General features: G+C 32.9%; 1 protein-coding gene across 1 annotated transcript in view; it reads left to right on the top strand.

Annotated features, from left to right (window-relative positions):
- Window positions 1-25,741, top strand: part of LOC118186876 (uncharacterized) — an 81,913-nt gene that overhangs the window by 14,103 nt on the left and 42,069 nt on the right. Inside the window, exon 2 of the mRNA XM_035357045.2 lies at window positions 2,475-2,543. Coding sequence (XP_035212936.2) covers window positions 2,475-2,543 — 69 coding nt within the window. The remainder of the gene's footprint in view (window positions 1-2,474; window positions 2,544-25,741) is intronic.

Genomic DNA, 25,741 nt, shown 5'->3' with positions numbered 1-25,741 from the left:
TGTCATGTCTATACCTTTTGTTTCAATAACAAATCTATTAGAACTATTTACTTCAAAATCATATCATCCTCCACTTAAAATCCCTTTACTATGCTTTCCAGGTATTCGCCAACATATTTGTATCTATGATATATTTGATTCAATTATCTGATAATAAATATGTCCCAAGTAAAAATGTAAAATTTCATTGATATTATTTAATAAATACTTCTATACCCATTTTACTAAGCAGAGTTGTTGTTTTATTTACTTAATTGCATATATGCAGGCTGTGACAAAATGCAAAACAAACTGCTTTTATTCTGTGGGAAAAGACTATCATAAAAGTAAATATATTGTCAAATGTCTGGTATATAATACAGTTTTGCTTCGATTTTAAACTAAGAAACTTATTAATATATTTTATTACAAGAACAACGGATATTTTACCGGAGGAAATAACGTCAAAATAGACTTTCTTTCCTTTCGCCAACGACGGAACAACTGGCCCACTGGGTTAGGTGCTTTTCAGCTTGTTGAATCCCGTCGATGGAATTAAAAATAAATAAATAAATAAATATAAATAAAGAACTTAGTACTGTGCTCTTCGGGAATTGATTACATTTAGAGCTTCCGGGAATTGGCCACGCTAAACGAGGAACATTGAAATAAGGACCAGAATATCGAAAGAAGGTGCATGGTGGGGACTGTTGAGACTAAGGGAAACACTTTTCACCATTATGGTACATGTTAGGCATAGAGGTATGTTAAGGATATGGTATAGACTCAGGTACAAATGTAAAGAGGAAATCTGAAGAAATACATTACAAATTATGAAATACATTAAACGAACTCTGGATTAATCATAATATTAAACATAATTAAAAACAAAATAAAAGATTTAAAAAAAAAGAAAAGAAAAAAATCTGAAAGAATTCAGATTTTAAATTACATCCAGAGGGGCGTTTTGTAACGTTTTCTGTGTTGCCTTTATTTATCATTAAATATCATGTTCTTTGCACTTAAACTATAAAATTCAGTTCAATAGAAATGCGAAAAATAATTTTAAAATGAGCGTATCTTTAGAATTTCCGATACATAGTTCCGCGCTCTGGAGATAAAAAGGTTTTTTTTTTCCCGTACAGTGTTGCTATTGCTCGCTTTGAAATCCTTGAATTTGTTAATCAAAAATTCGTTAAAGGTTTACAAAATATGAAATCGATCATAAAACAAATTCCAAATTTCAAATTTGGTCTTCCATATGCCCATATCCGTAGGAGGACTACGTCATTCAAAATTCGATGGCTCTATGTACCGTTGTTTTATCACAATGCGAGAAATATATATACATTTATGCAGATTTTTCATTATTTAATTTCTTCAAATATAATGCAGGTCTCTAACATTTGGCAACAGTTTGAAAAGTGAAACGGACATTTATAGTGATTCAACGCAAAATCGCAAAACGAAAACAATAGGGACAAAGCGCCTTTGGATTAAGAAAGCCAGAAGACATTGATTAAATTAATATATATACAGAACGGGCTGCTGACAGCATGGTGTCTAAGGAAAGAAGTCACTCCAGGCTGTCAGCGATGCTTTTAACTATGGTACTGCAGTTTCTAATGCGGCTGAGCGCATATTTATTCTTGATTCAAAATAAGCAAGAAGATAAAATCAAGTGACACAAAACCTGATAGGCTTAAAATCCTTAAGCGAAACTGTCTTGAAATAACGCATGGACACCCACCTCTTTAGCATTATTATTACAATTCATTTTAACATTGTGTTGCCAGTACTAATTATAATTATCTCATTATGTTTATCTGTTTATTAATTATGTTTATCTCGTATTTTTGTAGCACCAAATCAGATGTTCAATTTATCATGTGAATCTCAAATTGTATTCCGACTATTTTGTAATCTACTTATGTCCTACATCAGTATTTTAATTAAATACTGGATGCAGGGCGTACTGTGGGATTGCACGATGTACCATAATAGGCAAATTCTAGACCTTTTGGAAAGCTTCAGTCTATGTAAATTCTATAAAACTTGCAATTCCCCCCTTTTTTTTAAGAGTTAGTATGGGAAGGCATTACCAGTTGACCTATGGTGCATCGCTGGGGCCCCCTTATACTTTTACCTTTACCTTTACCTGTCTTCAAAAAAAAAAAAAAAAACACTTTTTCGTATAGTCATTGCTGAGTCTTTAAATTATATACAAACAGTCTTTAAGAGCTTTGTTATGAGTACTTAAGCAAAATAATTTTTTTTCGAGATAACAGAGCCTACAGGAATCATCTTTCGACAGTTAGATTCTATACCAATATTTTAGATTGATTACCTCCGAAATTGCTAACAGTCTTAGCAATCATACGTGAAAGATGTTACATTTTCTCTTGTAGCAAAAACAGAAGAAATAAAAAAGTATATTTTGATTGTAATAATTGTATTTGCTCTGTCCTAACCTCGAATTCATTTCTCTTTCGCAGACGGGAAGAAGATGCTGTTGCCAATTCTAGCTGTGATAGCAGTTCATCTCTGGGCACCCACAGGAGGCCGTAAGTAGATTCAGCCATGCGATTAATGTGAACATAGCGGGATGCCTGACACTTTGCACGACTCCACTCCCCAAACGCCTTTTTGTTTCCGCGCTGTAGAAAGTAGAACTCCTGCTCATGTCAATTAACGAGCTAGAAGGTGTTAGATACGTTATTTCAGTGAACTCGTCTTTTCCGGTATCGTTAACTTTAACCTTCTCAGACGTGCGATGAAAATGCAAGGTCGATTTTCTTTAAATCGCTTAAAAACTGATGTTTGGTGCATTTTCAAATTAAAAGAAAAAATAAAGGGTGATATCACACAGAATCCATTAAGGGAAAGAAATTCTGTTATCACACGTAATATGTTAATCGAAAAAAATTAAGAGGTTAATAGAAAATTCAGGTTAATGAAATCTTTCCGTTTTTCTTTTGCATAATTATGAATTCATAATAACTGTCATTGCAGACAACTACTTTTAATCTACGTTAAAAGAAAAAGGAGAGCTCTTGACGCATATATTAAGACATATCACATTTTGTGTAATGTATGATATTTTTGCCTAAATATGTTGGAAGCTGTTGTGTAAATGGTTAAAAAATCCAGCTAAAAATATACGATCAGCGGGCCGAATCCTGGAAAAAGCAAAATTAGATTTTGAGTTTCGTGCTTCGAAAATCCTAACATTTTCTACATATATGATTAAAATAATAACAAACCTTTGGGAAAAAAAAAGAAGTTTTCAGGTTTTACATTACGCCCAAAGATTCGTTTTTCTAACGTTTTGTGTGTTTGTGCGTTTATTTATTAAATATCATGTTCTTCGCGCTTAAACTATAAAATTCAATTCAACAGTAATATCACAAAATATTTGCAAGAGTATATCTTTAGAATTTCCGATACGCAGTCTCGCACACTGGAGGTAATTTATTTTTCGTACAGTGTTGCCATTGCTCGCTTTGAAATCGTTGAGTTTCTTAATAAAAACTTCATAAATGCTTTGTAAAATATGAAATAGATAATAAAACAAATTCCAAATTCGGAACTTAAGTTTCCATTCAAAATTTGATGGCTCTAGGTACAGTTGTTTTATCACAATGTGAGAAGCATACACACATTTATGCAGATTCTTCATAATCTAATTTCTTTAAATATAATATAGGACTCTAATATTTGATGGTATCAATTTAAAAAGTGATTCGCCATTTATAGTGAATCGACGCAAATTGTCAAAACGAAATTAATAGCCCTTCTGGGCTAACGCCCTTTAGGCTAATAATCTTCTAAGTAAAAAGCTTTTAAGGAGTATTAAGAAAGTTAATTATAAGTTATAGTACAATGTGCATTGTTGTCGGTTTATAAAATTATAATGCAAGGAATGAATATGATTGTGAATGAAAGTGATTGTATAAGTAGATTCCCAAAGTAAGAGTCATAAAACAAAAAACAATAAAACAAATAAAATCTTGTTTGAAAAAAAAACTTATTTTATTATTTCTATCCTCCAAAAAACAAATAAAATCCTATTTGAAAATTTATTATGATTGCATAAAGAGAACATAATTGTTAGGGTAATATTATGTACGCAAAAAAATTTAACTATGAAAATGAAATTAATATATTCCCTAAAAACCTGTAAATGGGATCTTATGTTTTATTCCTTCCTAGATCTTTTATACAGACTAAAATATGTACTGTACTAAAGAAGGTATTCTTTATACTCAAACTAATAAGGTAACCAACATCGTTAAGGACGTTTTTCAAAACGCTTGTTATATTTCTGAATTTATGATATTTTTTATTGGAGTGCACTCGCGCTTAAATATAATCACTCCAGAAGTGATAAGAAAGTCATTACTTTGTGATAATTATGGAAAAAACTGAAAATTTTAGATCGGAATTCACAAAAACCATTACTTACAAGAAATAATGATAGTAAAAACATATTTTTGACTTTATGTTATATATACTAACCATAAATGAAGTACAGTGAAGTAGTACAACTGAAAAATATTGATTCGACAAGTAATATACCGCCAAATATGCTAATCAACACTCAAAAGTTATTGAACGAAAATGACATAATTAGAATCTATAAGGCTAATTTTTTAACTCCTATTCTACATTATGCATAATAATGCGCAAAATCTGTGTGAAAAATTTCAGATGGCTCTATAAAGAACTCTTAAAGTTATCATGGTTGCTGTGAACATAAATCATAAAAACATAAAAATAATAATCAAAAATCGCATTTAAAGTTTTCAGATTAACGTTATGATATGACATGACTTTATTATGCCGTGATTAGCTGGCTCACTTGCTAGCTGTGTTCCGGCTCGGTTGAAGTAATTGTGCCTTAATGGCGCTGAAAGTAAAACACTCATGACATTAGAACATCATACATTAGAACATAACATCATACATGAAAACATTAAATCATACGTTAGAACATTACATCTTACATTAGAATATGAAAGTTTAAGTTTCAAGTCTTTCAAACATGTCTACAAGAAACAGCCCATGTTTTGGATAGTTGTTGTTTTTCGTCAGCTCAAGTTGTTGCTTTTCGTCTTACGATTTCAACTTTTTAATTGAGCAGCAAAATTAAGAAATTTGCTGATAAATCCTACAGATTTTGTCAGAATAGTGCCAATAGAAGATCGGTCACAGGAATGGCTTCGCTCACTGGGATTGGTGCAACCTTGTCATGTGATTTCTTAGAAGAATTTTTAACAGTTTCTTTAGCTCCCTCTGGGACTGGCTTATTTTCTGTAGATTTTGTGCGTAATTTAGGATAAAATTCGTAATTCTTTGAACTGGAAACGTGACTTTGTTTACAATGAACGCAAGTCGGTTTTTTTTTCCTTTTGGGAGATCACAAGTGTAGATCAAATGACTTTTTCCGCACTTCAAACGTCTAGACTCAGATTAACGTCACCTGATACACACACCTTATATACACAAATATTCACGTTGCTAAATGAAAGTGAAAGAATACATAATAAAAATACTTTGTCAGATTCTCCAGATATAGTAAAATACTCAAAATTATTAAATTAAAAAATAACATAAACAAGGGTGAAAATTGCATCTTTAATTTGCCCTTTAAACTTTGATTTCCTCAAACATGACAAAAAATAACTTCCGGTTTGTCGTCTGTTAGAAAAAGCGGTATATCTCCACTTCTAATCGGTTTGGTGTCTTTTCAGCCAGTGGAATTTTAGTCGCTTTGGAAAATCGGGAAAACAGTGCACTTGAGCTGAAATTTCTTCCTACTCCCACATAAATGGAAGATGAAGCAGGTTGCAAGTAAATAAACGCTCCCCCACTTAGTTAAGACCTCGCAACTTTGCCCGCCTTATTCCGGCGTTAACTTTTTCTTAAGTCCGATGCCTTTAACTAGCTCAAATTTGGCGACCATTCGAAAAATTAGCATACTAATTACTAGCACTAACTTCTACAGAGCAGACTACTTAACTTTTGATTTTTCCGTTCGATCGTATTTCAAACAACTGTTGTTAGACTGCTCTATAGAAGCCAAATTTAGCAAGTTATCGCCAAATGTGCAGTTGGGCATATGGATAACTTGGAGTAGAGAGGAAACTGTTTAGTCAAGCCACGGCTGATAGAGGTAGGGTTACTTGCACGTGCTCTTTGTCTCCCTGAGGGCCTGCTTTATTGCAGGCCACCAGAGAGTATCAAAGGCACTTTGAAGATCTAAAGAGATAAATGCAGTATGTAGATTGTTGATTCTGTTGTCATTTATATGTTTTCGAATGTGTTCTAGAGCATGGATGGTAGATGTGCCTGTCCTGAATCCATATTGATGTGGGCTAAGAAAGTTTTGTCGGTATAGATGGTGCTTCAGCCTGTTGACTAGCAGTTTTTCGTAGATCTTACCCAATGCAGATAACAGACATATGGGTCTAAAGGATCTTGGATCTTCCGGGGATTTGTGCTTTTTTAAAAACAGGACGACCTGTCCTTGTTTGAATGCAGTAGGGAAGATTTGACAATGTAGAAGCTTGTTAAACAGAACTTTAAAGTAAGTGGGTCGAGCGTTGAAGGCGACCTTGATTATTGCATAATCCAGGCCGTCAGGACCTGGTGCCTTTTTGACTGGAAGCTGTCGAAAGATTTGCTTGATCTCTTCCATTTCAAATGGTTCGTCGTCTGAAGTCTCTGGGATAGTGGTGTTTCCCCTTGTGTGCCTTTGCTCTGGCGTGTCATCGTCCGGATCGTCTGCTGGGAAGACTGTGTTTAAGGTTGTGGCTGCCGTGGATTCTGCTATGTTGGTGGTAATGGGTTGGTTGGCAATTTGGGCATAGAAAGCTAAGAGAACTAAGCAAAGAACAGTGGCAACAGGAGTGGGATAACTGTGATACAGGAAGAAGGACACACGGATTCTACCCAATAGTAGACAACGAACGTCTCCAGGCAATTGCACCCTTGACATACTATATCACGGGGCACGGCCCATTTCCATCCTATTTTCAAAGACATGCAATTTCGATGACAGATATATGCGTCTGCGGGGCAACTGGCTCCCCCGACCACTACATATTTGAATGCAGCCTTACATCCAACTTACACCTACCACTCCCAGCCACAAATATAGAATCATATAAACGATTCATCATAAAGCACCCATCAGCGGTCAAAAAGATCTGCCAAATAATTAGGCAGGTCAACGACCTAGGGCAAGATATCTGCCAACCAAACTAGCGTCAATTAAGGCGTCTCATAAAGCAACCACAGTCAGCTTTCACCAAATCATCAACAGAATTCTGACAGTCTCTTATACTGACAATCAGCTGAATGCAACTTACAATATGTTTAAATTATGTGCTGCGCTTATAACATAACTGCACTGCAACATAACTGCAGACATAGCTGCTTACTGCGTACAGTACTCACTTACGGCGTATAGAGCAAACTACTGACTATGAACAGACTGCTACCTGCATTGTGTCTCTGTAGTAGTTACAACGACTGAAATATCTATAGAAGTATTTCCTGGAATAACCACAGTTATTACAACAACTGCAAGTTATATATCAGTGTATAAGGTACTGTGCGCAGAGTAATTGGAACGCCCTGACAAATCGTGTACAGAACTCATCAACAGTGTACAGAGCTCAACACTGACTAATCACAGATTACTACTTGCATGTCCATGCTAGTCCATGCTTAACTGAACAGTGTAAAACAAATGTGTATCCGACTTTGCATTGTGTAACCATTCTGTAAGCATTGTGTATATAACAAGCATCATGTATCTATTACAATACTAATATGCACTGTGTATTCTACAACATAGTGTTTCTCCTACAGTCATTGCCAGTACTGTATTACATAAACGCGTTATACAAACTATCTGCAATAAATATGCACCTCATTCTGCACTGAATTTGTCAAATTCTGCACAGTATCTGCTGTATATAAAGCATATAATTACTATGCAACTATCTACATTGCGTGTGCACTACCTGCAATACCTTACAACCTGTTGTGTATCTGACTTTGCACTGTGCATTTGTTCTGTGAGCAATGTGTATATAAAAAGTACTGTGTACCTACTTTAATCCAATAAACACTGTGCATCTAATATAATATAAAATAAGCTCAGCGCATTCTATAACATAGTGTCTCCACTACAGTTATTGCCTGCACATCATATCTGTATTACTCAAACTATCTGTATTATATCTGCACTGTATATGACATATGCATAATATATAATTCATCTATATCTATCAATATTGTATCTGCATTACCTGTATAATCTCATAGCTTCGCATAGAAATATATAGCTTGGCAACATAGCATGCATGGTGCTGCGTACTATAATTGTGTGTATACGATAGTATAGATTTTTTTTTAATGTGTAAGTATAATTGTGTTTATATAATTGTGCACAATTGTGTTATATACCATAGTATAGTGTTCTATTCTGCGTTTTAATACGTTAGTATAATTGTGTTTGCATAATTGTACACCATAACTGTGTTGTATATAGTAGTATAGTGTCTTATTTCGTTTGTACAATTGTGCGCAGTATAAATTCTAATATCTAATGCTTTACAAGCATAGTGTATCTGTTTTTACATTGTGTATCAATTCTGTAAGCATTATGTATATAAAAAGCGCTGCATATCTATTCAAATTAAATAAGTATTGTGTACCTGATATAACGTATTGCATAATGTATTCTCCAGAGTAAAGTTTCATCTGTAATTACTATATCATCTAATAACAAAATTTAATATTCTACAGTGTGCCTGCATGCTTTATGTATGTTTATTTGCGCATTTTACATGTGATATGTGATCTAAATGTGTCTAAATGATCTAAACGTGTCTTTAGTGTAAGTGTATACTATATATTAGCTTAAATATGTTTCATTATAAGTATGTGTTTTACTTGTATAAGTGTGTGCAAACTAGTATCTAATTTCTATTTTTATATAATGTGCTTACATGTTTTATATGTGTTATATATGTGCTTTTATATGTGTTTTACAAGTGTTTTGTATGTATCTTTATATGTGCAATTATATGTACTTGTATGTGTATGTATATGCTGTAATTAGTGTCTAACAGTGTCTAAAAACCAAGATGTAACAAATCATCCGCCTATCGATCAAAACTAATGTATTCCTAAGACGCTTCTGTATGGCCATGTACAATTACGTAAAATTCTTCAATAAACTCCCAAGGTGGCCTCATGAGGCTCCTGGGAGTTGCTGCCACTAGATAGGGGAGGGCGCGGGACATATGCCTGTTTACCTCTGTTAAACATCAGGCATCCCCGTCCTCCGTCACCTGTCACCTGCACGTGCTCTTTAAGTCGGTGGCAGAATTTTCGGCTAAACATCCACTATTTTCCGGATAAAAATCCATTATTTTCCTTTCCGAATCAAAATCCACGACTAAAAGTAGACATCAGCCTTCTGATCAGGAAAAGAAAACTTGTTTTTGATAGTTAAGACTGTGGCCTTTGAAAATGCTGAATAAAAAAATCGAGATTTTCACCCAAAATTGGCCTGTTTGAACGAGGTCGGTTACCTTAATTTCATGATAGATATTAGTAATACACTAAAAACTAAAAGCGCAAGAATTATATGCAGTTCGTTTAAAAAATGTTTGATCGTCCAAGTACCTCTTGATTGACTAGGAGTAGGTATTTGTTTCGAATTTTAAAAAAATGGATCAAACAATTTGGATTTCGGGCTAGGCTAGCGCTTTGATCGAGTCAGGTCTTTCAAGAAAAATTTTAATTTTCACTCGCGCTCTACGAAGAAAAGTCTAATTAGTAAGCCCACTATTATCCAACAAAAGTCCTTTAAAAAGATCAGTCAGTTCTGTAAAATTTAAAATTGATATTGAAAACGTAAAAAATTTTAGCTCAAATTTCTTTCGATAATTTTTTGCGATAAGAAGAAAAGCCGAAGTCCTTACCTTTTATAATTTACACAAAAACTGCATTTTCTTAAATAAAATTTTTAAATTACCTTTTCTTCAAACGAAACTTTTAGAATTCTTGTTTCTGTCTTTATATTTCTCTGGCATTTAATATCTTTTAGAACTATCTTTCCTATCATTAAGAATCCATTATACGCCCGCAGTGTATGCGGTTCTTATCTTCTAATCGAAAATTCTACGTATAAATGCGCAAAAGATTTTGATTATGTTAACTCATCTAAAAGACCAAACTTAATGACTCGCGGACCATATCTGAAATTAAACTGCTCATGTCAATGAAGATTAGAACTTTCAACATGTTCTGCATTTGTTAAAAGTCTTTCGGTTTATATAGAAATTTTAATTCTAAATTCTTGTTTCCAAGAAAAGTTGAAGGTATCTCAGAAATTTAACTTTTTTGTTTTCCTTTTTTGTTGCATTTTATTCCATCGTTTAGAATTCGCCATACAGGGGGCGCTATGTGTCTATTTATGTTTTAAGATTCATGTTTAAATCTCCAAGAATATTTACTTTTAATGGACCTGGTCGCATAGTCCAGAACCTTTTACTAGCTTTCTCCAAATGGAATTCCCCTTCCTCTTTCTTAATTTTTAAACTATTAAATCAATCATATATTTATTAATTTTCCTTTCAAGAAGACTGTATTAGCCCAAGAACAATTTTTTAAATTTAATGATTGCTTAAAATAATTTCATACACAACTTATGCGGTATTTTGTATAATTTTTTGTATGGTGTGTGAATTTTTTCATAAGATACTAATTCAGACTGCATTAAAAACGAGCTGATTAAATGCGCACACTCTCAAAAAACTGATTTTTTGTTCTGTGAGTAAACGTGAAATGTTTTCAAGAAAAAAGATATTTAAAAAGTTTTAAATATACGTACCGTGATTGAAAAAAATAGTATTCTGAAAAAGCAGTTACCTAACTGATGTAATTTGTTCGTCTGCGAGCAGAAACAAATTACATCAGTGGCAACTTCTAACGCGTTCAGACTAACTAGCTTTGAGAAAATAATATTTTAGGGGCGGAACTATACGGAAAAGAGAAAGTGTAGTTAGAGAAAACATTAAAACAAGCATTTCAAATTCTGAGCATCTAAGTCAACTTGACTGGCTCAGCCAAACTTGAGTAGACGCCGCTTAAAATCGTGGTTAATGTTATCATTCGGATATTCTTATCAAAAGAGCCGTGAAAAACGTGATTACATTAAGCAGCGACTACTGTAAGTTATTTAACGGTGAATAAATTGGATAGAATTAGTTATTTTAAGCTATAAAGAATAAAAGATAGAATTAATTTTTACATTAAGCCTGATCATTAAGCGAAATAAGTACCTACAAGTTTTCAGAAGGAAAAAACTAATTTTCATTTTGAAGTAGGGAGAAATATAAAGAATTTTAAGTCAAGCCTTTCCCTGTCTAGATTAAGATTTCTTTCTCTCAATCTGTATTCCTCAGATTCCAGAACTTTTTTTATAAAATTTTTATTCCTGAACATTTCCCTGAAAGAATAAATTGCATTAAAATTATTTTTTAACATAATGAAATGAAATAATTGCTATGGGAAGGAGTAGGGGTGAGTTGGGCAACGTGCTGCTCTTAATTTTCAGTTTTTCATGCATCACGAACTTTTTAAAAATGGCATAGCTGGTATGAAATTTTGTATTTTTAATTGTTTATCCTCGTATGCATTAAACTTATTAAACACTGGTTTAAATTATTAGCCCAAAGCGGAGTTAGCCCAGAAGTTCTATTAGTTCCGAAAAGGCATTTTGTGTTAAATCACTAAGCGTTGTATCACCTTTCAAATTATTGCCACCAAATATTATCGCCCTGTATTACATTTAAAAAATTAAATAATAGAGAATCTGCATGAATGTATGTATGTTTCTCGTATTATGGAAAAGCAACAGTACATAGAGTCATCAAATTTTAAATAACGTAGTCCTCCATCAGAATATGAGTTCCTGGAAGCTCGAGTTTGGAATTTCAAATTTGCTTTATTGTCTATTTCTTAAAACTTTAACGAACTTTTAATTAACAAACTCAGCGATTTCAAAGCGAACAATCTCAACACTGTACGGAAAAACCTTTTTATCTCCAGCACGCGGAACTGTGTATCGGAAATTTTAAAAGATATGCTCATTTTGAAACTATTTTGCTATGTTGTTGTTGAACTGAATTTTATGGTTTAAGTGTGAAGAACATGATATTTAATAAATAAAGGTAACACACAAAACGTAAAAAAAAAAAACGCCCCTTTGAACGTAATTTAAAATCTAATACCTTTCAGATTTTTTTTATGTATATAATTTATGCACTTCTATCTTTCTGTAACATTGTATTAATATTTCATGCAACTCTGGCTTAATATTCTATGCAGTTAATAGGTTAATGTTTTCTTTTTTCGAAAAAATGACTGACCAATTTTGTTAATTGATGAATTAGATTTCCTTTGTCTTTCGCTTTCATTAAACATATGAATTTCAATTGACTATTTGATTTATATTTTTTGATCCAGGAATTTTTAAAGATCTGTCCCCTTAACGTGTTTCTACTCCTTTTCTTACTGAGCATATTTGAAGACAATGTGCTTACGCAGAATAATTTGCACCTCCTAAAAAAGAAAGATGGCCATATTTCACTTTTGAAAAGCACTCAGCATTTCTTTTTTTCTGACATAAACGGCAAATAAAGGATAATTTTTGCTTATCGCTGACGATCAAATCTTCGCTCAAAATTAAAAAGAGGAGGACCTTCAGTTAACTACTAGAGAGAAGGAAACAAAATTAATCAAAAAAAATCTTCAAAGCATTTTAATTCTTTTATAAGTTATTAAAAAAGTTATTAAAATAAAAGAAAAACGAAACGTTAATTCAAACAAGGAAAATTAAGTAATCTGCCTAACGTATTTGTAAATTCAAACAAGTCAAACAAATTTTGTACCTTTTTTGCTGTTTCAAAATGTAACCTTATAATACTTTAGGTGACCAAAACGTTCATTTAATGTCGCAGAAGTAATTTATATATCCGATTATTTTCCTTATTTTTAGCATGTTTCCCTTTTAACACTAGTTTACAAAATTTACCCACATAACCTCCGTCAATCTTGAAACATTTCTTCGCAAACTGATCTACATTTAACAAGATACTAAAAATTGTCTTTCTTCATTGTGCAGCTACTCACGAACTGTCGTGATAGCCTCAATTCATTCTTTCTATTATTTTCCATATATTTATCTCTAGAGATCAGCCTTTGCCAGATCAAAAGAGCGGGATGGGTTTTCATTCAGCAAGGTTTGGTTACCGCTTAAGAGCGTAAGGAGATCTAAAACTCCTGGTTTTAGGAGCTCCCGAATGCACCTTCTAACTCATCATAACCTTGCTTTTTTCTCATTAAAATAAGCAAATAATTTCTAATAAGCAAAGTTCTTAAGCAAAGTTTCTAATAAGCAAAGTTGACATTACAGGTTATTGAAACTGCACTGTGTTTGGGCTCGAGGTTCTCTTACTGTGGCCCTGCCAGCTAGTTTGATTTCCAAGACACTAAGGGAGAGCATATCATTTTGAACAAATTCACCACTTAACAAATTATATTCAGGCTGGTACTGAAACTCCATTGCTCTAATACTTACGGCTAACACAAACTTTGGAATTATTTTCCGAAAGCTAAATTCACGCTACTCTGTTTTGTGACTGAAGTCACTTTTAAAAATAAACTTGAGAAATTTTGTTGCCCCCAATTTTCCTTATCATCAATTTCCCAAGAGATCTTTTCGGCTGACATATTTAAATGCCTGCATTCCGTAAATATACTGTGCATCCATAAATGCCAATACATGGTTTTTATTTAATTTGAATTTAACATTGTAGTACTTATTACCATGTACGACTTATTACCATGCAATGCAAAGTGGCCACAACCAGGTTGAACTTCTCTATTGGAGTCTCAAGAATCGGTATGATTTAAACTTCAGTTTATCCGTTTGATCTGGTACCAAATGATCTCGTGCTTTTCTGATTATTACCGCTCCTGAGCTTAAAAAAATTGCAAGGACAGACATGACATTAAAACATTTCAGGTAACAGCTGAGGAAAAAAAGGAAACTTCGTGAGTATTGTAAGTAGGATTCTCAAAAGAACTGTATCAAAATAAAGATTGGCATGTTTAAAATTGTTGAATAACTGAATTTCCTAAGATGAGAGAATTAATCAAATAATTAAATTCTTTCTGAAGAGTTAACTGACGTTTGTTTCTCATACGATTTGAACCACTCGCCAGCATCCGAATATTCACTACCAAATTTTCACAAGGGGGCACTTGCTGAAATTTTCATTTCCTAACATCGCATTTTGATGGCTTAGATGGTCCATCACTCACGGTTTCTTCTGAAGCGGTCATTCGTAGCAAACGAGTTCCTTTCGTGAGCTTTCGCTTTCATCAGGTAGTCTTCTTCTTCCTCCCCCTTTAAAAAAAAAAAAATGTAGTTTCAGATTCGTAGAAAGGCGAATAGGTCTCGAGTCCATCGCTGACGTTCTTTTTCTCTCATCTCTTCATTTTTTATCATCCATTATTATTAAGAGGCGACAGGTTGGCAACGACCCGAGGCACGTATTTATGGTCTCGTGTATTGCCGAAACAACACACCAAAGAGGCAGATTCTTTTGACCTAGTTCAAGGACGTTCAAGGTTTGAGGAGCAGTAAGCGTGCAAACTGAACAGCTCGTTATGTATTCATTGCGGTTCATACCAACAGCTCAGTGTCCGCCTTTCTTCTTAAACTTGGATCTTTACTTGGAGTTTAATTAACTAATGTATCCTGATGAACCGCGTACCTAGGTCGACAACCTCAAAGGTCGGAGTATCAGAAACGAAAACTATAAACATATATTATCGTTTTTAAATCATAGTTTCTTAACCTCGAAATAAAAAGTTTTCCATAGGTGGCTTTTAAAGAGACTGCAGCATGAAAGGATGCAACAGGAGAATGATGTTACTACAGATGTTGTTGCTAATCGCGATTTAATTTTTTTTTAAATGTTGCAGCATTCTTACCACGTGAAGAGAAAAATAAATGGTTTTATTTTGTCTGTTGCTGCAGAGGACTACTTGTTGAGATTAATCGACTTGTGTGGGGTCTGCAGATGACTTTAAGATGATGGTAACACGCAAAATGGAAACAAAAATTTTGTTCTCTTAACTAGTATTATTTCCTTTGCTTATCAGGTTTAAAGAAGGTCTTGGAGTTTCGTAAAAGATTTTTGAAACTTCTGTTTAGTAAAAGATTTTTGAAATAAAAAAAGGTTTTGGGAAGGGGAAAACAAGAATTTTATTTTATTTTTTATTGTCATTCTTATTACTTTATACGGTATTTCTCCCGCCTTCCTAGCGTGCCTTCATGGTGTATTTGTTCTGCACGCTGGGCCGGTATTCCAGAGGTCCGCGGTTCGATTCCTGGCAAAAGCGTAGCTAATTTTTCATCTTGTCTGCTTCCAAAAATACCTAATGTCTCTACAGTGGCGCCCGAACAAAAAAGGGTATTGGATGATTATCCTCAACCAGGATTTGGCGATTGGTTCCCCGATTGGTCGCCCTTTAAAAGGGGGAGTATATAAGGTATTTCTCCCACCTTCCTAGCGTGACTTCGTGGTGTAGTGGTTCTGCACATTGGACCGATATTCCAATGGTCCGTGGTTCGATTCCCGGCGAAGGCGTTTGCGCATTCTTCATCTCTCCGGCTTCCAAAAAATCCTAATGTCTCTAAGAAATGTCTCTGTCCTTTGGGAAAAGACCTTGATTCCTTGATTCGAGGACATCCTTGATTCGATGATTCGTTGATTCGAGGACATTTAAAGAATTGGTAACATGAAAAGTGTAGATAATAACTAATATTTATTTTGCCGTTATTTCTGTATCCTATACCGGGTCGTTGAATAAATGTAGAGCACAACAGGTGCAGCGTTTTTGAACACGACTACAGACAGCAAGACGTTTTCACTTACCGATTTTTATCAAACCAACTTCGGAGAATGAAGTCTAAGAACACCGCAATCGGTTTTTCCCGTCTACCAGCATAGCCAGAGATAGCGAATTTTAAATGCTATATATCAGCATCGATGAAAACGAAACGATGAGAATCAAATGAATGGGATGGCATGGGAGTTTATCATATTTTAATTAATAATTATATGAGGCAGGCTATATCAAAATTAGAAAACTTGAAATGAGAGCTTAATGGTCCTGTCAAATATTTCTATATTATACTGTGCTTTGCAATTCGAATATCTAAACAGAAAACTGAACTATTCATCAGTTTTACGTTTTCAGAACTCCAAGCGAAGCGGGCCATGTGTAACGTGTATATGAGCTAGTTTCCCTTAGATAGTCCTCCACGAAGGCATCCCTCCCTTTAGGCAGATATCCCTCGTGTGCTTTGCCATAATTTAATAATCCAATCCAATCCAGGCGAAGAGGAACTAAGTAATCGAACAGATGGCTTCGTAACGCCATCTTTGGACAGTATGAACAAATATTAATGAACACCTGCAATTGTAATCTAAAATTTCTTTATGTTCCAAACTCCCCTTCAAATCAACAGCATCCCTTCGGCGAAACAATTCGGGAGGTAGTTTTATTTTAATGTGAAAACGATACACATTAATTTGAGCCTTAAATTTCGGCAGTATTCTACCGTAGACTAGCGTTTGTTTTCATAGATTAGATCCCGCTTTCAAGGAACTCTGACATAAGAGATTTTTCTTCAAGGAACAAAGGTATTCTGGGATATTTTACTTCAAATATGAGTTTAATTGGACAAGACAAAGTCAAGAAAAGAAGCAGCAACTGCCTCAGCCTCTGTTGAATAAAATAGAAACAAAAAAATAAAATTTATTTATTAATTTTAATTAGCATTAAATTCTAAGAGTATACAGCTAAGAAATGTTTTCTTAATCATTTTTTATTTTTTCAATTAAACAAGTCTTTAGTGAATTTTAATGCAAGCAGACCTATATAGCAAACGGATCTTTACCAAAACATTCTTGATTTTCATGAGACAGATGCCACACACATAAATAACTTTTCTCAGTCATCTTGATCCACATGTCAGTCTTCGTTTTCAGTTTGCACTCTTGCTTTAAAAATCAGCAATTTTATCTTACCCAAGTCCAAATCGCATATTACTCTTTGCAAATGGTTTCCCGCCCACGAATATTTTCCATCTCATCTCTCGACGCAGTTATTAGCTTTTGGCTACCGTTGAAGCGATCACTGAAAAAAAAAAAAAAAATCCGCTACCTTAGAATGTTGTCCGATTGTATTGTCACAGTGATATACTCATGCTTTTTTGAGAGCTTTTTGATTTTTAACAATAAATTTAATTGGCTTTCCTTTTGTCTGTTTATAAAACAATCTTCGTAGGTACCGGAAATGGCAGATTTTTGCTGAACATTAAAAATTGAGAGACAAAGATTTCTTCATACGTATATGAGCCCTATCAGTACTAAATTATTTGCTAATTTTAGGCGCTTCTCTAAGCCAATCGGAAAAGTTTGCAGTACTTTAACTATATTCATTTATACTGAGTATCATAATTTTGTGAATATTTCAGACATTTTTAATACCGCCTCTTGATGGTAGAAACGCAATTCGCTTATATTTTTAACAGTTCAGAATATTTTAACAGTTCAGACCTTTTTTTATTCCATTCCATCGAATGGAATCAAGACAGCAATTAATTTAAGATATTTAATACACTAAATTTCCACACTATTTTGTTATTGTTATTAGTAGTATTCGTCAAAGAGATAGTTAATAAAATATAAAATTACAGATATCATTTTAGCAGAGGTACATAAACTTGACTACCTGGTCATTAAATAAATGGTCAAAAGAGACTAAGTTTGCCTTTATGAGGATATGACATTTAAAGAACTGCTGACGTGAAATACAGTTTAGCATCTATATAAATAACGTAATTTCTCAAACTTATAGAATACTATTTGAATGAAATTTAAATGTTCTCCCCATCTTGAACATGTGATTCTAATATTTATGAATTACAAATAACTTAAGATTCAGCTAATAGCATAAATTGTTTTACAGCTATTGTTGTATTTATTGCAGTAACAAACGATATTCCTATCATCGCTGATCTATATTTATAAATTAATGATGACGATAATATAATTTTATACTTGCAAAAAATAATATGCAGATATATTATTAGAATGTATAATAATTTAGCTTCATATTTTAGTACTTATAATTTAGCTGCATATTTTATTTCTAGTGTGATGCCCAAATATGATTATTTTTGCAAACCTACATTCAGCCATTGTGATACAGATCTAACGGACGTACGAATTTAGATGAGGAAATAGCATGTGTACCTTAATATCATTATCGTTTTCAGAGAAATCATAGAGTGCTATATTCTTGAAATAAAATCCTTCACTTTATACTGTGAATAATTGAGTTTATAATTAAGACACAATAACACGCCGAACAAATACCAATTCAGAAGTCAAACAACAAAAATCAGCGTTATATTTTCAAAATTTTCACAGGACTAGTTTCGACGGTTTTACCGAACCACCATCCTCAGCTGCAATACCGCAAATGAACAAGATAGGAAATCATTTCATTGCAGCTGAGGATGGTGGTTCGGTAAAACCATCGAAACTAGTCCTGTGAAAATTTTGAAAAAATAACGCTGATTTTTGTTGTTTGACTTCTGAATTGGTAATTGATTTTATATTTAAAATACATCTGCAAAAAACGTAATTTTTATTCATGGGACTTCAATGTGCGACCGAAAATAATTTTCACTTCACCATATTTAAATTAGTAGTCATTTTGAAAACCACAAGGAAGTCTAAAAATCAGCATTAAAAATTAGCTCCAAATCAGTACCACAGCAAGCATACAGAATTTTCTGAGGCTGCTTTAAGAAACATTTAAAGTTCTATAAATTATTCATCAGCAACAAAAGGTAAACTAAAAATTGGTCTTCAGAAGCGCGTGAAATTATTTTACTTTTTTTGGAAATCAAGTTCAGTATTTCAAATCACTCAGCATTCGCAACAAAATACATAATACAATTAATCAACTGTTTTTATTATGAATGACGTGAAATTTCAAACTGAAATGTTGTAATATTTGACACGCTCCCTTCCTGCTATTTGATATGCATCTGAAAACTTTGAGAATTTCCTGGAACATAAATTTCGGTCGTGGGAAAGTATCTGTACATCATCTTGCATAATTCCTGCAAAAAGAAATATTTAAAATAAAATTCCCACATTGAAAGTGATGCTATTCAGTAGCAATCTCCTTTGGTGCATTTCAACGAACTTTTCATTTTTAAGTACCCGAAGAACACTTATTTTATTCATTCCAAATCGCACTGCGAATTGTAAATGACTTTCCAGAGAACTCGTTTGGAGAAAATAAAATCTAAATTATCCAAAAAGCCACTCTAGCTTCGCATGCTGTAATAATGAGCCATCTTGAGGGAGAGGGGAGTTTAAAAAAAAAATTGAAATTAAAATTCATGTCGAACCAAATCTGCTGTAACAGCAAAAAAAAAAAAAAAAAAAAAAAAAAAAAAAATAGCATTGAGAGAATTCGAATCACGCGAACCTCCGCTTTTGGAATCTTTTCATCTGCGCGTGCAAAGATAGTGAGAATAGAGAACGGCGGACATCGAAGTTAGGTGAATGGCCCTGAAATGAAATGGGAGCTTAAGAAAAAGAGCCAGAGGGAAAAATGTCTTTATCGTAATTAAGAGCTAAGTTAAAATAAATATTTTTCGTCGATTGCTATTGTGTTTTTCATTGCTCGAATAAGAATATTCTTTTATTCTTTAGTATGAGAAGACAGTACATTTCGAAAACGTATATCTGATACCGAGAGTAAGAATTTTTTTTCTAAATTCGGATGTTTCTAAAAATGCTTGTAAAATACAATTATTTTTAAATCAAATAAATTACTATCATGCGTCTCTGACCAAATGTAAAAAGCCGGGCACTGCTTTCATGAAGTCCAAGTGATTAACTTTATGGCCAAATGATAGCAAGCAACTTCAGAATGTCACGGTGATTGATGATTTAGTAAAGATTTCCAACGGGACATCATGCCTCATAAAATGACTGCACAAAATGAAGAATTTTGCTTAGGACATAATACAGGCTAAGCAAATGACGAAATAAAAACAAATTTATCTCCAGAGCACAAGACTTTGTACCATAAATTTTAAAACTAGACTGTTTTTAGACATTTTGTGATACTGCTGTTGAATTGAATTTTAAGTGGCGTATGGGCGAAGAGCGCGATATTTAATACAGTTAACACGTAAAAAATTAATAATAAAAAGACAGAAATTGTTTTTTCTTAGCCATCTTACTAAAAACTGAATATTCATATGACGAACTGAGAAAAGACTGAAAATAAAATAAAATTCGTTATAGTTTTACAAAACATGAAATAGATAATAAACTAAATTCGAAATTCCGGCTTCTATGTACCCATATTCAGATGGAGGACTATGCTATTTAAAATTTGATGGCTTTAGGCACCGTTGTTTTTCCACAATGCGAGAAACATAACTTGAAATATCTTTATTATTTAATTTTTTTAAATGTACTACAGGGCCATAATAGTTGTCGACACGATTTGAAAAGTGATTACGTGCTTTTAGTGATTCGACGAAAAATGCCGTTTCTAGAATAATAGCCGTTCTGGGTTTACGCTCCTTTAAGCTAATAAAAATGTATGTCAACGCTTAACACTAAATGGGAAAGTCTGAACATATGTTGCTATGCAACTTTTAAAAGTTTTGAAATTTTGATGGGAAACTGTATGTAAAGATAATGATGCTGAATACTAACCAAAAAAAATTTAACAAGCGTAAAAATCTCTAACAAAACGTTTTGGCCGATTGTTAAAATATGAAACCTTTCAGAATTTTTTAAAAAACATTCTTGCCAACACTTCGTTCTTTCTTTCTTCATTAATAATTTGGAAATTATATAATTTTTTGTCGTTGTAAATAGACACTACTGTTATTACTTTTATAAATATTACTTTTATCGTAAAACAATAGCCGATTTCACAGATGCTTAATAATGCCTTCTTGTAAAATGAAGAGCATATATAAGCAGTTGCGACATTTCCATAGAGTCTCTGTGTTCTTTTTGGAAGCATACAATGTAGACTCTACTTAGAAGACGAAGTAGCAAATACTCGCTATGTCTTTAAAGAATAAATACTGCCGAAGAAGGTTTTAAGGTTTTAAATAACCTTTTTATTTGAACCAAAATGAGCAGATGCAGGGACTTTGTGCTCACAATTCACCACCACTTGTGGCTAATTAAACTTTTACAGAAAATAAAAATGTAACAAATCACTAATAAATTTGACTGGCTCCTTAGCTTAACTAAACATAGCCGAACCTAGAAATATCAGTATAAACTGAAAGGTGTCTAATACCGACTGGAGCGCTAATTTCAAACACGCAACATAAACTCGGAACTATATCCGCTATTTCTCTTTTCGAACTCTTGAAACGCAGCTCAAGTGCTGCTTCTGAAACACGTTTAGAGGAGCATACTACGTCATTTAAAAATTTACATTCCGGTGGGAAAATGAAATCAGAAGGCAAAGGGAAGTAAAACTAAAAATAATTGGTTAGAATAAAATATGAGGTCTTTACAATCAATTGATCACTTTTGAGCGATAAATAAAAATGACGCATCTTCTTATCACTTCTCTGCTGTTCTTACTTAATATAGACAAAAAGCAGCCGGCATTGCTTTGTTTTCGTTTATTTAGATACTTCCGATTTAGTTTGATTAATATACTTAGCACCCACTTGAGAGTTGTCTACCGGAGGGGAAGGAACACTCCAGCTGAAGACTTTCTAAGGAAGTCCGACTTCTATTTTTAGTATAGATGAGGAAAATCAGAGAAGCCGCAAGCAACCATGCTTTTCATATTTCCGAGAACAGACACCAGAACGAATTAATGTGCGGTTTCATTAGAATTTTTAGCTTTATGGTGGACCTACTCAGACTTCCTGAGCTAGAAACTAAAGAAATATCCGAGATCAAAATCTTATGACAATCTTATGTGACAATCTTATGACAATCTTATGTTCCGAGAATTTACAAGCATCAAAACTGAATAAAATTCAATCATAAAAATGAATACAATCCCGATACAAAGAGAACTTCGCATTACATTGGCTACTCTCATGTTTATATGTATCATTTATTACTTCATATAAAATGCAACCCTGATTTCCTTTTTGAGCAAAAGCCTTTTAAATAATTTATATCCCTGAATATATAAAGTCGAATCACTGGTATCATTAAATCCTTATTTTATGCAACATTTTGATTCCGTGGACGAAACGAAAGCTGAAGAGCTGACATTTTTGTCAGTTGTTTCATTATACCCATTTTAGATCATTTAGTCACCGATGTGAAAAAAAAAAAAAAGACTTCTTTGGTACAGCTGTTTTTATGATCCATTCCGAAGAAATAATTAGGGCTATTGCTTCTTTATGTTTGAAAATCTGCTTGTTAAATTTTAGAATAAATTTTCGGAAAGCTTTTTTACGAGCTTATTACCTTGTCTTATATATTACCTATATTAGCTGAGAAAGGTTTATTGTCATAATTATGATAATCAGCCACTTTCTTCATCTTCAGTTCTCTCGTATATAGTAGTAAAAAATAATTACGTGGTTCCGTGGAGATGTATAAGATCTTTAACTGGTGTAAGGAACTTTCTATACCAGTAATCTTCGTAATGATGTTAGTCCATTATTTTGACCACACATAGTCCTCCATCCGAACATGTGCACGTTGAAGTTTGAATTCTGAATTTTGAAACTGAACATTCTTTTATTTGGTTAGATGAAGTCAACATTTTTCTGAAATGAGGAAAAGTAATCATGATATTAAAAATTTTTGCAACAGGGTTTCTCGTTTTAGAAATCCAGAAACTACAACAGCATTTATTGCAAAAATAGTTGCTGTTATAAAGAGTTTGCAGATAAAAGAGGAATTGAGTTTAAACGTTAAAAATAAAAACTATACTGAATTAGGATTGTTTTTTTGTCATGGAGGGTAAAATGTTTATGACAAGTAAGATGCTACCCATGAGTAAAGATAAACCAAAATACTATCTAAGATAATTTCCTCAGAGGTATTCATCGGGACGAAATATAGTCCATCTTAAGTGTACGTAAATTTTTATATCGGTTCTTTTACTGAACATTAATGGTAATTCAACACGTTTATATCAAAACATACGTTATTTTTCTTTGTCATTACTAACTCTTGTTCCGTTGCTATGACAGTGGCAAAATGGATTTACATTTGGCACTGAACACATTAGTTTTACGTTTTTGTTTTACAGAAATATAGTCAATTTATCTACAAGCCAAACACAGGTGTGATTAAAATAAGAAATTTGAGGAATTCGAAACATTTCTGACCAATCACAATCCTTTTGCTGTGGACCAATCTAATGTCACTAGTTGGAATTCCATTCGCCTTCTTAATTCAATCACACCTGTGTTTGGATTTCACTCTAAAGCATATTTTTCTTCTGGAACAGGGTATATTTTTAACCCTACGTTTGCTCGCAGCTATTTCCTTTGATGAATAAATGAAGTGGCAGCAATTGTGAACAAGGAATGTGGGATTCTCAATCCAAATAATGCGACTGGCCTGCAGGATTTGCAATTCAAATAGTCTTCTTTATTCAATCACAGCTGTGTTTGGTTTCAGAGTAAAATAAGCATAACTCTTTTTTTCATTGACATGAGAAATTCAGCATTCAATTATCTTTCAATTGATGTATAAATGTTAACACAGCTTTTCGTATAAGCATACGAAATCCAGTGTTAACATATAAGCATACGAAATTCCATCATGAAATATTCGAAAAGAGTCAACCTTTTTGGTCAGTACAATAACACAAACTTGATTTTATCGCATATAAGGAGTTTATTTCAAAGTCACAATAATGCTTTAAAATTTTTGTTAAGCATTCTCTATTTTCTAGTCTTTGACCTTCATTTTTTTGCTCCTTCGTAATTTTTTCCTCTTTTATTAATGTTTACTTTATGCAAAACTATTCGCGTTTATTTTATGCAGAATTCATCGTGTTTGTTTTATGCAAAATAAACATGTATGAGATTTGTTTTGGGCACTGACCTCCATTATATGCAAATTAAACGCTAAAGAAAATGTCTTTTCTTGCTTTATTTTTTGGTAGTGGCGTTTATTTTATGCAAAGTAAATGCTAAAGAGATTTATTTAATTACTCAGGTTTTGGCATTCTTGTTTATTTTATGCAAAATAAACGCAAATAAGATTTCTTTTTTGCCGTAGTCATTAATCAAATATTCGTTCAAAACTTCTTGTTAGACAGCCAATATCATGTGGTCGAGCGTTACTGTGAAAAATTGTATGTCAGGTTAACTGCATACGCTTCATCATTTATTGAATGCAAAATAGAAATACAGCATTTAGTATTTGACACGTTAAGAGTTTATTTTTTCTCTTTGACACCATATTTTTTCAACAAAATTAACCACACGTATTATTAACGTATGAAGTAAGGTGTTATTGTTTTTTATGCGTGAAAGCTAAAACTTCCTATCTTAGCAAAATAAGAACAATTTGCCAATAGAAATAAGAATATAATCTTTCATTTTTTTGGTCCAATTACAATTTTCTGTACTAATTAGCTGCATAAAAATGTGAATTCTTTAAAAATATAACCTGCATTTCTTAGAAGGCATTTTCAAAAAATATAATTAATGTTAATACTAATAGTATAATTAACGAAAGGTGGTTCTTGCGTTGTAACACTTGTGTATGTGTAACATTTTCAAGGCTTCCTTGTAACATTTTGAAGGCTATTTACTGAACTTATTATGATTTGAAATAATACCTTATTTCATACAATACAGTGGTAGGGATAACTGTCTGTAGCATGTTCATATACGTGTTCAGAGTATGTATGTTATTTTTTTTTTTTTTACTTTATTTTACTCAAATAGAAATGCACTTTTGAAAAATATTTTGATGCAGTTTTACATTTAAAATAATATACAGAAATTATTTTAATATTGGGAAATTGATATAAAGATTTTGAGCTGAATTTTAACTTTATTTAACGATAAAGATGGCGCTTATGAAATAGCAACTCTAGATATTTTTTTATTTGAAAACAGAAATGAAATATTTGCGTGATTCTCAATTTCAGCAAAATTTGGTTTGTGAATTTCGGAAGCTTTAAAATTCATGTTTACTTTACATATGAGTAAATGATTTCATTAATAAAAAAGGTCTACTTATTTGCATTTTCAGTGCTACGTTTCACAATTAAAGCACGCATGTGCATATAACTTTCAGTAGTTAACATATCATAGACACGTATGATTAGATAATTTGATTATTAAAAAAATGCCTACCTTTTTGCACTTTCATAGCTCATTTCACGGTGAAAGCACACATACATATGTATACTAACTTTCAGGTGTTAGGCTTAAATGTGTTTGTGGATCGGAACAACAGCGAGGGGTTCTTTTTCCCCCCTCTTTCTTTCTCAGGTCCGAAACTTACTTCCTTTGACACACAGAAATTATTGAGAAAATGGGCTCATTTTCTCAATAATTTTTATATTTCTGTTAAATTTGTCAAATTTATAT

Source organism: Stegodyphus dumicola, chromosome 5 (genome assembly GCF_044657685.1).
Source record: "Stegodyphus dumicola isolate Sdum_Otavi_A_Nest chromosome 5, ASM4465768v1".
Taxonomy (NCBI): Eukaryota; Metazoa; Arthropoda; class Arachnida; order Araneae; family Eresidae; genus Stegodyphus; species Stegodyphus dumicola.
Note: the sequence above shows the minus strand (reverse complement) of the source record. Positions and strands in the feature narration are given on the sequence as shown.